General features: G+C 38.7%; 1 protein-coding gene across 7 annotated transcripts in view; it reads left to right on the top strand.

The window, feature by feature from the left end:
• SH3BP2 (SH3 domain binding protein 2) overlaps nucleotides 1-11004 on the top strand; it is a 65795-nt gene extending 54791 nt beyond the window's left edge. For all 7 annotated transcript variants that reach the window (XM_030564774.1, XM_030564772.1, XM_030564775.1 and 4 more), the window contains 8 exons: nucleotides 235-320; nucleotides 1950-2018; nucleotides 2615-3257; nucleotides 5534-5642; nucleotides 6319-6374; nucleotides 7731-7812; nucleotides 8116-8175; nucleotides 8581-11004. In XM_030564774.1, the coding sequence (XP_030420634.1) occupies nucleotides 235-320; nucleotides 1950-2018; nucleotides 2615-3257; nucleotides 5534-5642; nucleotides 6319-6374; nucleotides 7731-7812; nucleotides 8116-8175; nucleotides 8581-8718 (1243 nt within the window). In that variant the 3' untranslated portion in view covers nucleotides 8719-11004. The remainder of the gene's footprint in view (nucleotides 1-234; nucleotides 321-1949; nucleotides 2019-2614; nucleotides 3258-5533; nucleotides 5643-6318; nucleotides 6375-7730; nucleotides 7813-8115; nucleotides 8176-8580) is intronic.
• The last annotated feature ends 1549 nt before the right edge of the window (nucleotides 11005-12553 follow it).

Here is a 12553-nt window from a genome sequence, read left to right on the forward strand (position 1 = left end):
AAAAATAAACCTTTTATAAAGAGAACTTAAAATGTCAACTTTATAAGTCCTTAAAAATGAAAACTATTCATTTGGCTGTTAATTAAAAAATGAGACGATCAGTTTTTCTGCTGCTTTCAATATTCTAATACCAGCACTTGCTAATGTGCTCTTAACCTGAATATCTAATGTTAAATCCCATTAAGACAATAGTGCACCTCTTACTATAAAATCCTTTTCCTTTTCTTTGCGTAGTGACTCTGGTTCTGATGCAGACAGTTTCTATGGCTCAGTAGAACGCCCCATAAATATCAACTATTCTCATTCAACAGAAAATGAAGGTGAGACTTTAATTTTGAATGTTTCCCTCTTTTACTCCTTATCCTATCAATAAATGAGACTTTTTGATCACTCCTTCCTCCTCAAACCACTCTGAGTTTGCAGCACTTTTGCTGGCTTAAAAAAATTCAAATAGCTCATATATCATAAGAATGTTTGGCCTAGTATTACAATAGGACATTTTTAATGCCTATGATAACATTACAATACATGTAAGGTTTCAATAATTGTAAAATAAGGGACATTTGGGGTCAAATTCTGAGAGATGCTCAGCATCCTAAAACCCCAGTGAAGTCAATGGCAATTGAAGAATCAACCTTACAGGGGTTTCTGAGCACCGTAGAAGATTGTGCTCTTAGTAGTTGTCCATCAATTTAATGTCAGAAAGTCATTCTCCTAGCCCATACATCTGACTTAAGGGTGGATAAAGACACTTCTTTTGGGAACATTTAGCCATGTCTGTCTGCCCTATATAGGAATGCCAAATGATCTTTATTAAAGCTGACGATGAGAGTGATTAAATCTCCTTTACTTTTACAGGAGCCACTTAGAGCTATAATCACTTACATATAATATGTTCTAAAAACTTAAAAAGAAGCAATGCAGTGAATTATGTGGACTTTTAGCATGACTTTTTATAAACCACCTGCTTCTGGCACAGACTGTAAAGTTAACCCATTAACCAAGCAGTCATTCGTGTTGTATTAGAATATTTTTGCATCTGGAGGAGTCTTCCTTTCACAACTGAAAAAGGAATGAGTTGTTAGGGCCTCATAGACTAGCTGAGTTGAGTAGGCCTATGACAAAGCCACTGGGTATAATTTTCAATGGGACTTAGGCTTATAAGGGTATGTCTACACTGCAAACTCAGGGGAAAGGTGAGCCTCTGGGGATGATGCTGAGAATGGAGTTTCAAAAGCCTTTGTCACTTTATGGAATGTCTATACTGCAGGTAAACACCTAACTTGAGCTGCAGGGCTGTAAAACTCCGGTGTAGCCCAGACTCTGGAACTATCCCACTCATAGGGTCCCAGGCCTAAATGTCATTACTGCAATTTTAGAGCCCTGCAGCCTGAGTCAGCTGACATGGGCCAGGCATGGGTGTTTAGCGGCACTATAGACCTACTCTAAGGGCATGTCCACACTTATCGGTAGATAGAGTGTCGATTTACTGCATCTGGTGAAGACACGCTAAATCAATAGGAGAGCACTCTGCTACTGATTTGTGTACTCCACCTCTCCAAGAACGGTAGTTGATGGGAGATGCTCTCTCATCGACACAGCGCAGTGTAGCCACCGTGGTAAGTGGATCTAACTACGTCAACTTCAGTTATGTTATTCACATAACTGAAGTTGCACAAGAGCTGGTCTACACTACCATAGTAAATCGATCTAATTTACACAACTGTGGAGAAAGCTGAAAGTTGGCGCCTGTGGTTATATTCTGAGTGGAACTAGCCAAAACGACTTAATCTTCTGTCTTGTTTTTTCCCTTGTAATGGAACCAGATTTTTGTTAATTAAAAAAGTCATCTTTTTTTTTTTAAATAAAAATCAGCATATGCATGTTCTCTGTGATCTGATCCCAATGAGTACTTTACAGTTTTTAACACATTTTAATTTTATTTGCAGATTATGACCAGGAAGAAGATGAGGAATCTTACTTACAGCCTGATTCTACGGATTTAGTTAGACCAGATGGTAAGACAATATTCACCAGTCACAATACCCTTTAAAGATCTCAGGTAGAGGTGACACTCATGTGAAATATAAAAACATCTGTAGGCTGATGCTTTAACTCAGTATGCTTGAAGCGCCATGGGTAGTTACAATAATTGTGAAGCAATGCATAAATGGAACCTTATCCTGAGAGGTACTCAATGTCTAAACTCCCAGTGTAACCAGTGGCAGTTGAGGAAGCCAAGAACATGAGAGAAAGTGCTGAGTACCTTTAAAAGATGTATTTCTATCCACTATCAGCCAGCTGAATATTGGAAGGTCTTGCTGCTAGTCCATAGATCTGTCAAAGGGATGGATGATTCTTTTCAGCATAGTTCTCCTTCCATCCTAACATGGGCAAAACACCCAATGAAGTTAATGTGACTTGTGCCTGAACAAGGAGTGCAGGGTTTGGCCTTTACTAAAGTGCAGAATTGTGAAGTGTCCATCTGGCACTGATAGGTGCTCTAAAATATCCTAAATCAAGTAGAAATTTCACTTCAAACAAAAGGAGAGTAGAATCTTATTTTAAACTTTAAAATTTAATTTCTCATGTTCTGTGGGGTTTTCTTACACAGATAACATGATCCTCCCACCAGCGTACCCGCCACCTCCAGTGCCTCACATCAGAAAAGTTGCCAATGTAGAGACAAGGATGCACTCCTTCACAGGCCAGCCCACAGGGCCTATGCTTCCTCCACCACCTCCTAAAAGAAGCTTACCTGATATAAAACCAGAGGACCTCTTAAATATAAGAGGAGAATCCCAGTTTCACTGCAGAACCGAATCAAATCTAAAAATACAGCCATCAAGCCGTAGAGTAAGTGACGTACCACCGCTGGTTCCCCCTGTGCCTCATCTCAAAAATCCTGCCTGTGTCAAAGAGAGCTGCTTGCCATCAGCAGAGATTCTACCTCTAGCCCGCATTTTAACGGCCAGTGAAGGATGTGAGAGGCTAAAACAATTGAACCTTTCCGCACGGGGCCCACCTCCATTACCAAGGAACAAACCCAAGCTATCAGAATTAACAGAGAAGCCAGTGGAGGCCAAAGTGCCAAAAGAACGCAGCAAACCTGGGATGTTTATTCCTCAAGTGCCAGTGGAGACCAGAGCACCAAAAGAATATGGCAAACCTGGACTGTTTGTGCCACAAGTGCTGCCTAAACCGCCTGTGCCTGTATTCAAATCTAGATCAGAGAAGTCTTTGCTTTCCCAGTTACAGTAAGTATGAAAACAGATCAAAATTTCTGTAGCATATTTATCAAATGATATCTCTGATACTTAGTTCATCAGGTCTAAGTCAGCATTCTTCCTCTCCCCCAAGCTTTGCAGAAAGTTACTGCACATTTTTGTAATGTTCATCAGTGAACGTAAATAAACCAATTCTTAGTTTTACTGTTGTACACCAACTTGATATGATACTTCTCAAGGGGATATAGAACAGATGCAGTTTGATTGACTGTAAGTCATGATACATGTAAGCGTGATCCAGGATGACATGAAGAATATTGAGGTGTTAATGCCTATTTTGCTTCAGTCTTCCCTAAAAAGGTTAATGGTCACCAGATACTCAACACAATCAACATTTAATTAAGAACAAGGGGGAAGAAATGCAATCCAAAATAGGGAAAGATCTAAATATTCTTTATCTTGATAAGTTGGATGTATTCATGTTAGCAGGGCCTTATGAAATTAGTCGTAGAATACTTAAGAAACTAGCCGAAGCAGTCTTGGAACTGTTATCAATTTTCTTTGAGAACTCCTGGAGGATGGATGAGGTCCCAGAGGACTGGAGGAGGGCAAACATAGTACCTATAGTTAAAAAGGGGAATAAAGAAGATCCTAGGAAATTACTATAAGGTGAGTACAAGTCTGGTTGAAAGACTGTACTCAAAGTAGTTAATGGTTAGCTGTCAATTTGGGTGGACGTATGTGTCCCACAGGGATCAGTCCTGGGTCATTTTCATTAATGACTTGGATAATGGAGTGGAGAATATACTTATAAAATTTGCAGATGACACCAGCCTGGAAGGGACTGCAAGCACTTTGGAAGACAGGATTAGAATTCAAAAATACCTTGACAAATTGGAGAATTGGTTTGAAATCAGCAAGGTGAAGTCAATGAAGACAAGTGCAAAGTATTTCACTTAGGAAGGAAAAATCAAATGCATGACTACAAAATGGCAATACCTGGCTAGGTAGTAGTACTGAAAAGGATCTGGGGGTTATAGTGGATTACAAATAATATATAAGTGAACAATGTGATGCAGTTGCAAAAAAGCTAATATCATATCGAGGTATATTAACGGGAGTATTGTATGTAAGACCCAGGAGGTAAACGTCCCGCTTTACTTGGCACTGATGTAGCCTCAGCTGGAGTACTGTGTCCAGTTCTGGACACCATACTTTAGAAAAGTTGAGGACAAATTGGAGAAAGTCCAGAGGAGAGTAACAAAAATGATAAAAAGGTTTAGAAAGCCTGACCTATGAGACAAAGTTTAAAAAAAAACAAACTCAAAACTTGGGCATGTTGAGTCTTGAGAAAAGAAGACTGGGCGGGGTCTAATAAGTCTTCAGATATGTTAAGGGCTGTTATAAAGAGGACAGTGATCAATTGTTCTCTATGTCCATTGAAGGTAGGACCGGAAGTAATGGGCTTTATTTCGAGCAAGGGACGTTTTAATTAGAGACGAGGAAAAACTTTCTAACTATAAAGGTAGTTAAGCTCTGGAATAGGTTTCCAAGGGAGGTTGTGTAATCCTCCATCTTTGGCCGTTTTTAAGAACAGGTTGGACAAACATGTCAGGAGTGATCTAGGTTTACTTTGTCTGCCTCAGCACAGGGGGCTGCACTTGATGACTTCTCAAGGTCCCTTCCAGCCCTATATTTTTGTGAGTCCATGTTTAAAAATTGCTACAGTAAGGAATCTGTCAGGAAGTTTTATGGTATTCCCCTACTCTCTTCAGGGTGTGAATATGTCTGATGTTCCTTATGAGACATTTATATAGTCTTATCTGCACAGCATTTCAAAACCCTGCAACAAACTGGCTCCTGGAAATATTTCAGGAATAAGTATTATACAACCTAAAGTAAAGCACATAAGAACAAAATGTATCTTGTCTGTGTGGGGTTATGCTGAAAAGATACAATAGAGTCCTAAACTGTAGCTGGTAAAAAGCCTTCACATCAGGATTTCAGCATGAACGGAAAGACTAAATTTACACTCTTAAAGCACACACGCAAGCTCTTACAGAGAAGGAAATTAATGCTCCAGTGTAAGTATGTTCTTTAGTAAGGGACTTGGGATACATCTGCAAAAATATCCTTACACATGAAAGCCTCTATGTCCATCGCATTGCTCAGCAGTTTTGAAATGAATAATAAAAACTGTTAAATGACAAATAAGGAACTAACAGAAACTCACATCTGGTTCTGCATTTATTGTCTCTTAATGCTTTTTCTAAAGAAATGTTCTTCAGTTTTGTTCTTTCTTCCAGGAGATCACCACCAGATGGGCAGAGTTTCCGAAGCTTCTCATTTGAGAAACCAGCATTACCTTCAAAGCAAAACAAGTCTGGTGAAGATTCAGATGAAGATTATGAAAAAGTAAGATCAGATGGCACATTCCTAAAGAGAACACTTCTACGTTTTAGGGGGTTGTAAATTTGGGCTTGAGTCAAGTCTGTAAATTAGGAAGGAATTAGTAACAATACTTCACGTAAGAATGCTGCTCCACTGCACTGGCCAACTTTATGAGAGCTGGTAGCAGATTTTGATTCTGATGTCAGATATGCAAGAATGTATTAGCACTTTTGAAAGAGCTCACGCTAGGGAATAATAATGTAGTAACAAAATCAGGAGACTATATGTGTAATTTAATTATACAAAATATTTGCTGTACAGTAGAAGTTACCTGTAAAGTTTGGGCCTGAGTTTAAAGAATCCTAGGTAGCTGCAGTATGTCAAAAGGGGAGAGGGATAGCTCAGTGGTTTGAGCATTGGCCTGCTAAACCCAGGGTTGTAGTTCAATCCTTGAGGGGGCCACTTAGGGGGTTTGGGGCAAAAATCAATACTTGGTCCTGCTAGTGAAGGCAGGGGACTGGACTCAATGACCTTTCAAGGTCCTTTCCAGTTCTAAGAGATAGGTATATCTCCAATTATTAATTTATTAACATTGTGCTTTGTTTCAGTTATTCCAATCACCTTTTTAAAATACTGATCATATAATTGCTGTTTACCTTACTTTACACATTTTAATTTTTTTTAAATGTTGTCTTAACAGGTTGAGCTGCCTAATTCAGTATTTGTCCAGACCTATGAATCCATTGAAGTAGAAAGGTAAACTTCTCTTTCCAAAAACAAAAAAAAAAAGTTGAGTTGCTTATAAATCCTCAAATAAAATTGACCTGCAGTCTAGAAAACCATACTTTGAGAGTTAAGACTAGTAAATAAGCCTGAGATTTCTATTGAACGCATGAAGTAATTTACCATTAGTTTGTATATAAATAAAATATTACAATTCCTTTAAATTGATAACAAGTGGCCTCTAGGAAGCTAATTACATGTTAAAATATTGAACATAAAGTAATAATGCATAAAACTGATACCATCATTGGGCTTTATATCCAGAGTACCCTGCTGAGACAATGAATTGGACTGGCTTAGGGTTCTGTAGAACTTTTAAACTCTAGATCGCTGGCTCAAATGCAGCCTAGACTGGTAGTGACCAAAAGTCATGACAATGTGATGGCCATTTCATGACCTATATGAAATGAATGTGATGATCTTAGTTCAGTTCCCAATGGACAAGTGTCCTCAACAACAATTGCTACCATAAGCTTGTTGGCAGTCCTCAACAGAGAGGCCAATGATAGAAAGCATGCGACTGAATTGTCCTCTCATACCCTAAAGGTGATCCCTCCAAGTAAAAGCTGGAGAACTGGGGAAGAGGAGTGCAGTATGAGAAAATTGCACTGCTTCTGCCTGCTCTATTATTATTTATTTATGATACCATCCAAAATATGCTAGTCAGTTTTGAATTACTCAGGAAGGTGATCCAAGGATGTTTGAGAAGCTGATAATCTAAAGAGAGACAGGGACATAGGTTAGGAGACGGGGAACAACAAGCAATTTGACTTGAATGTAACTTGATTCACTGGTCTGTGGAGAAATAGAGACCATCATGCTTCAGTGCTACCAGTCAGAACGTTTCATGAGCACAGAATCCATTTAAAAAAAATCTGAGTCAAAAATATTGTGCAAATATTAATCAATTGAGATCTTCACACCACCCATCTTAGTAGGGAAATTCAGATTGGGAAACTGAAGCAGAGAGTCCGTGATGTTTCGAAGACCACACAGCAAGTTGGGGAGAGAGTAGAGATGAGAGACCTAGAGTTCCTTTTTTCCAGCCCATGCGCAATCCACTAAGACATCACTACCTCCCTATACACTAGCAGCTTAAGGACCCTAATGAATCTTCCTAAATAATGAGGTTCTATTAAGTGTCCATTTCCATCGGTCTCTGAAACTGCCTTCCCAGCCTTTAATCAATTCTTAAGCTAAATCATTACAATCACTGAAATGATGATTTACATTAAAGATTTTGAGATATAGACATATCCATTCTATCCCAAATCTGTTAAGTTTGTTAGTATTTTCTGAATGTGATATTTACTTTCCATATTATTTTAGGATGTTCAAATCTGCCAGTCCAAGAGGACATCCACAAAATGGATTATACTGTATTAGGAATTCATCTACCAAGCCTGGAAAGGTAACTCACAATAGGGGAACCTGTGCTATAAGTTAATTAAATGTAACTCCCATTTAATTGTTACTTGCAAATTAACAATATTGGAGTTTAAGTACAGTAATGTATTTAGAAATTTAGATATGCCCTTTTTAAAAAAGAGAAATAGGTCTGAAGCAATAACTGTATATCCTAACTTGCATAATGCTCAGTTATTGAAATGTAACTGATTCCTCAAAAAAGGTAGTTTTGATTTTTTTCTTCATAAATTTGTTAGGAAGACTTTTTTATGTGTGCTGAATGTAATCTTGCATTTTCTTCTTCAAGGTATTAGTTGTATGGGATGAATCCGCTGAGAAAGTGAGAAACTACAGAATCTTTGAAAAGGTTGGTATGAATGAAATATATAAAAAGGGTGTCTATGGTATTTACACCTGCTCTGGATACATCATACAGTATCAGCCTAAGGCTTCCCGTTACTTCCAAACACTCCCTCCTTCTTCCCCCCCCCAAAAAAAAAAAAAAAGTACAAGATAGGCCTGAGCTGCAAAAATCAGATCTGGATTTAGAGCCTGAGCCTTCCATGTATGAAGACAGGGAGTCTATAGTGATCAGATCCAAATATGATCTTCAGTAAAATAACAGGCTGTTTGGATCACCAGGTTTGGTTTGGGCTTATCATTTATGTGACATGAGCTAGTCACGTATATAATACCTTGCAAAGTAGTGGTCTGTTTGAAAGGGCTTCATAGGTGCCATTGATTACAGATGTGTTTTCTATCCCTACAACAGGATTCACAGTTTTACTTGGACTCAGAAACCATGTTCTGGAACGTTGGAAGTTTGGTTGAATACTACGGCACCCATGTCTTACCCAGCCATGACAGCTTGATTCTCAAATGTCCTTATGGTTACTGTGGACCAAGGTGACACGGCCTGCAAAATTAACTGACTGTAAGATCAAACACACTATGGAAAAATAGGCACTTAGAGGGATGGTAGTTTTTTTCCCAAAATTAAATAGGAATTCCCGTGCCACTGGGTTTGATTTCCTGAACTTTGCACACAGAGACTGTTTCTGCCATTTGTTCTCCCACTGCCTACAGACTTGCATTTAAGTATCTTGTTGATAAGCCCTTCCAAACCAGACTTCTGGATTTCAGACCCTCATTACAGCTCTTCCTGTGAAAAAGGGCTGATCTGGCTATGCTGTGAAAGGTATTTACAAGACGTGCCTTTGAAGAGCTGCTGCTGCTACTTTCTTAATCATGTGGATGTGAAGTTGGAGGAAGGACCTGGCCAAAGAGGTGTTGTGGACAAAACTATTAGGAAAGGAGAACTTTTGAAAGAACAGCACTGTCCATTTGTGACAGAGAATACTAATTTTCTGACTCGTATTGCTCATTGAGTCAGTACTGGTGCTTGACTGAGATTTTGTAATAGTTTATAATTAATCTGTAAATAACAAGGATGCTTATGGCAATGTGGTTGATTCAATGTGGATATAGGAAATCAAGGAAATGGACCCTGTAAGCCATGTCTTGCAGAAGGCCCATCTCTAACTCCTGCAATCAGCCTCCCAGTGCCTGCAATGGTATGCTCAGCTCTAATGGTGGGTGTGGAGTTTTACATATTGCTTACTGATAACCTATCTGGACAATTGTGGACTAGTATTAAGTTTGCTCCATCAGAAACTCCATTCACAAGTTCTCAGTCAGAAAGATAGTTGCCATAAAACAACTTTTTCACGTAAGTATGAAAGAAAAAAGGAGGGTATAGGCTGAAGTGGAGAATAATCTGGAGAGTAACCCAGACTTCAGACTTCTCCCATATCACCACTATCAAAGGCAATAGGAAGGATGGTAAATAATATATAAAACTTCTATTAAATCACTTGGATGAAATTGTCAGCACATCAAATTCAATATATGTAGAGCACACTGGTCCCATTATACATTGTGTAGATCACAAATTGTTCTTTCTGTTGGTTTTAACAAGTCTATTCAGTTTGGAGTCCTTGTATAAAATAAAGTACTATATTACAAATCATCCCAAACCTACTATTCTCACTTCCTGTCAACTATGATAAAACTGCAGCATTAACAAACCTTTAACTGTAGGTGCGTGTAACTCTTGTTGACATATATTTCTGTAGGAAAATCCTAAAGCCATGGTGTTAATAGGAAGAGCGTCATTTCCACATAACTGACTTTTCCAGTGTATGTTGTTTAACGGGGAGGGAGGGGAAAAAATACCCTACTTTAATGTCCTGTGTTTCTTAATTTTTGTGTCTCAAGAGTACTGTAATGGTAACATTATGATGAGCTCAAACTCCATAGAAGGAGAATAGAACTGATCCAAGTTTGTATGATTAACGTTTCTGAATCCAGATTGGTGAATAATCTCACCTGCTGTTGGCTTTTATATCTTTATGCACACCAGATTTTATTTCTGACACTGTTTGTATTTTGAACTGGATTTGGAGCCAGAATCCTTGGGTTCAGCTCCCAGCTTTTGACACAGTATATGGTTTTAGGCAAGTCACTTAATCTCTGTGCCCACCTTAAAGGACTGTTGTGAGTATAAACTAAGGCTTATATGGTGCTTGGAAAATGTAAAGCACTATGCAAGTGTTTAATATTATCTTTTAATAGGTTAATATTTGTGAAGTTTTAATGGGCATCCTCTGGGTTTCTCTGCTTCTCCTCTAATATGAAGAGCTGAATCTGAAGCTGTCAATCAAGTGTCTGCAAAAAGTAATTAGAGCTGCTTCTACTCTATGTGGAAAGAACTAGCGTGAGAGAGGATTGCTCAGAGGTCACCCAGAAAATGTTTTACTTTCAACCTCTGCTTTTTTTCTTTTTAACAGATTTTAATTGAATGAATTCTGCCCTGTCTGAAAACAAGTGACTAGGTCATACCAGACGATTGACACTTACAATATACTGTCTTGAAGGGAGCAGTTGGTTCAGATATAGAATTATACCAGCATTTTGTTTATTTCCTCCTACAACTAATATTATTCATCTCGAGTGCCTTAAACTGCAAAAGTACTTGCATAACCCAGTATAGTAAGACTACATAACACTGTCTTGTGTAATATGTGAAATTTGCACACATGTAAATATTAATTTTCTATGAATTAGTGTCAATTTCCTTGTGATAAACCTATGAATGTATACATTTATGAGGTAAATAAATTTTTAAGAATAGTTCATACCAACTCTGTAATTTCATTGACCTACGATACACACGAAAATGGAAACTTCTCCTTTTGTTGTGCTATCTTTAAGTAGCATCTGATTCTTTGATTTTTGATTTTCAAACCATTGAGAAGTAATGTTGTATATGGAAACATCTTTCAGAAAATTACTATTTCAGCAAATAATTGTGCATCAAGAACAGATTAGACAAACATCTGTCAGAGATGGTCTTGGCAGGAGTGGACCTATGCATTTTGCAAGCCAGAATGGAAAACATTTTCAGCAACCCCTTTCCTCCACCTCTGCCGCGAAGCTAAACAAAACATGTCTGGCCAACCAGCAAAACTGAACAAAGATACTTCCATGGAAGTTGGTATCCTAGAACCAGTCCTGGGTCTAGGTATATTTAATCCTGCCTTAGTGCTGAAAGATGGGACTGGATGACCTCTTGAGGTCCATTCCAACTCTACATTCCTACGATTCTGTGATCATGGAACTGTACCCTATTGTGAGGTGCATCAGTAAATAAATATTAAGGGAAAAAATCACTAAACATGGGGGCCTTAATGTAATTGAGAATCAGCCCAGCAAAGTGTAGTGGAACTGTCTGGATGCAGAGATTATTTGATGCTCCTAAGGGAGTCCCATCATCTATTCCATAATGGTGCCCCTAGCAGGAGACCCCCAACAGGCTACAGACTTGGGAGTTTGTTTAAGGGTCAGTCCCCAGCTGAGAGTATGTCACTGAAGGTGTTGTGTAAGCTTGAAAGTTTGTCTCAAAAGAAGTTGATCCAACAAGATATTGCCTCACCCACCTTGTTCCTGTAATGTCTTGGAACCAACACGGCTACAACAATACTGCATATAATCATTGAAGTGAGGCAGTCTGTGCAACAAAGATCTTGTCTAGATTCTATCACTCAGTTTGTGCTTCTATCAGATGTATGATACCAACTCACATACCACTGATTGTGCTTGTCAGTGCTAACCACTCTCATTAAGGTTTTTTTAATTAATTTATTTTACCCTTGCCTCCAGAAGTAAGCACTGAAATGCTAATTTCACTTAAGGACACAAAATGCTGTGCGATGCCTATAGCAGAGAGATATAAAGAACATCTCTGTTGAATGGGCATGTGTGAATCAAGCAAGGAACACAGTCTACCTGAGGAATCTTCCACTTTGTTTATGGTGGGTGACAGTGGGTCTGCTTAAAGCACCCAACAATTGCTCTCTCTCAAAATTTCAGAAGGGCGGAGAAGGCCAACCAGCCAGTCCTCAGACTACAAGATGGGAGGTAGTGAAACACTACATATAATCCCTTCAAGAGCCAAGTAGAGGGAAAATATTCCAGCTGTAGCCTCCAGTTATTTCCTTCCCTGTCTATCTGAATGTGGGGTACATACATTGCCTCTTTTTAATTCCCCCAATAAAGCACTTTTAAAAGGCATTACTCAGCAAAGCCAACAAAACAGAAGTTTGTAGGCCGAGCCAACTGGGAAATATGAGGCAAAAAAAAAGATTACAAGACGAGACAACAGGTGAAGACAGACAGATGGGGGA

Source organism: Gopherus evgoodei, chromosome 5 (assembly GCF_007399415.2).
Source record: "Gopherus evgoodei ecotype Sinaloan lineage chromosome 5, rGopEvg1_v1.p, whole genome shotgun sequence".
Classification (NCBI taxonomy): domain Eukaryota; kingdom Metazoa; phylum Chordata; order Testudines; family Testudinidae; genus Gopherus; species Gopherus evgoodei.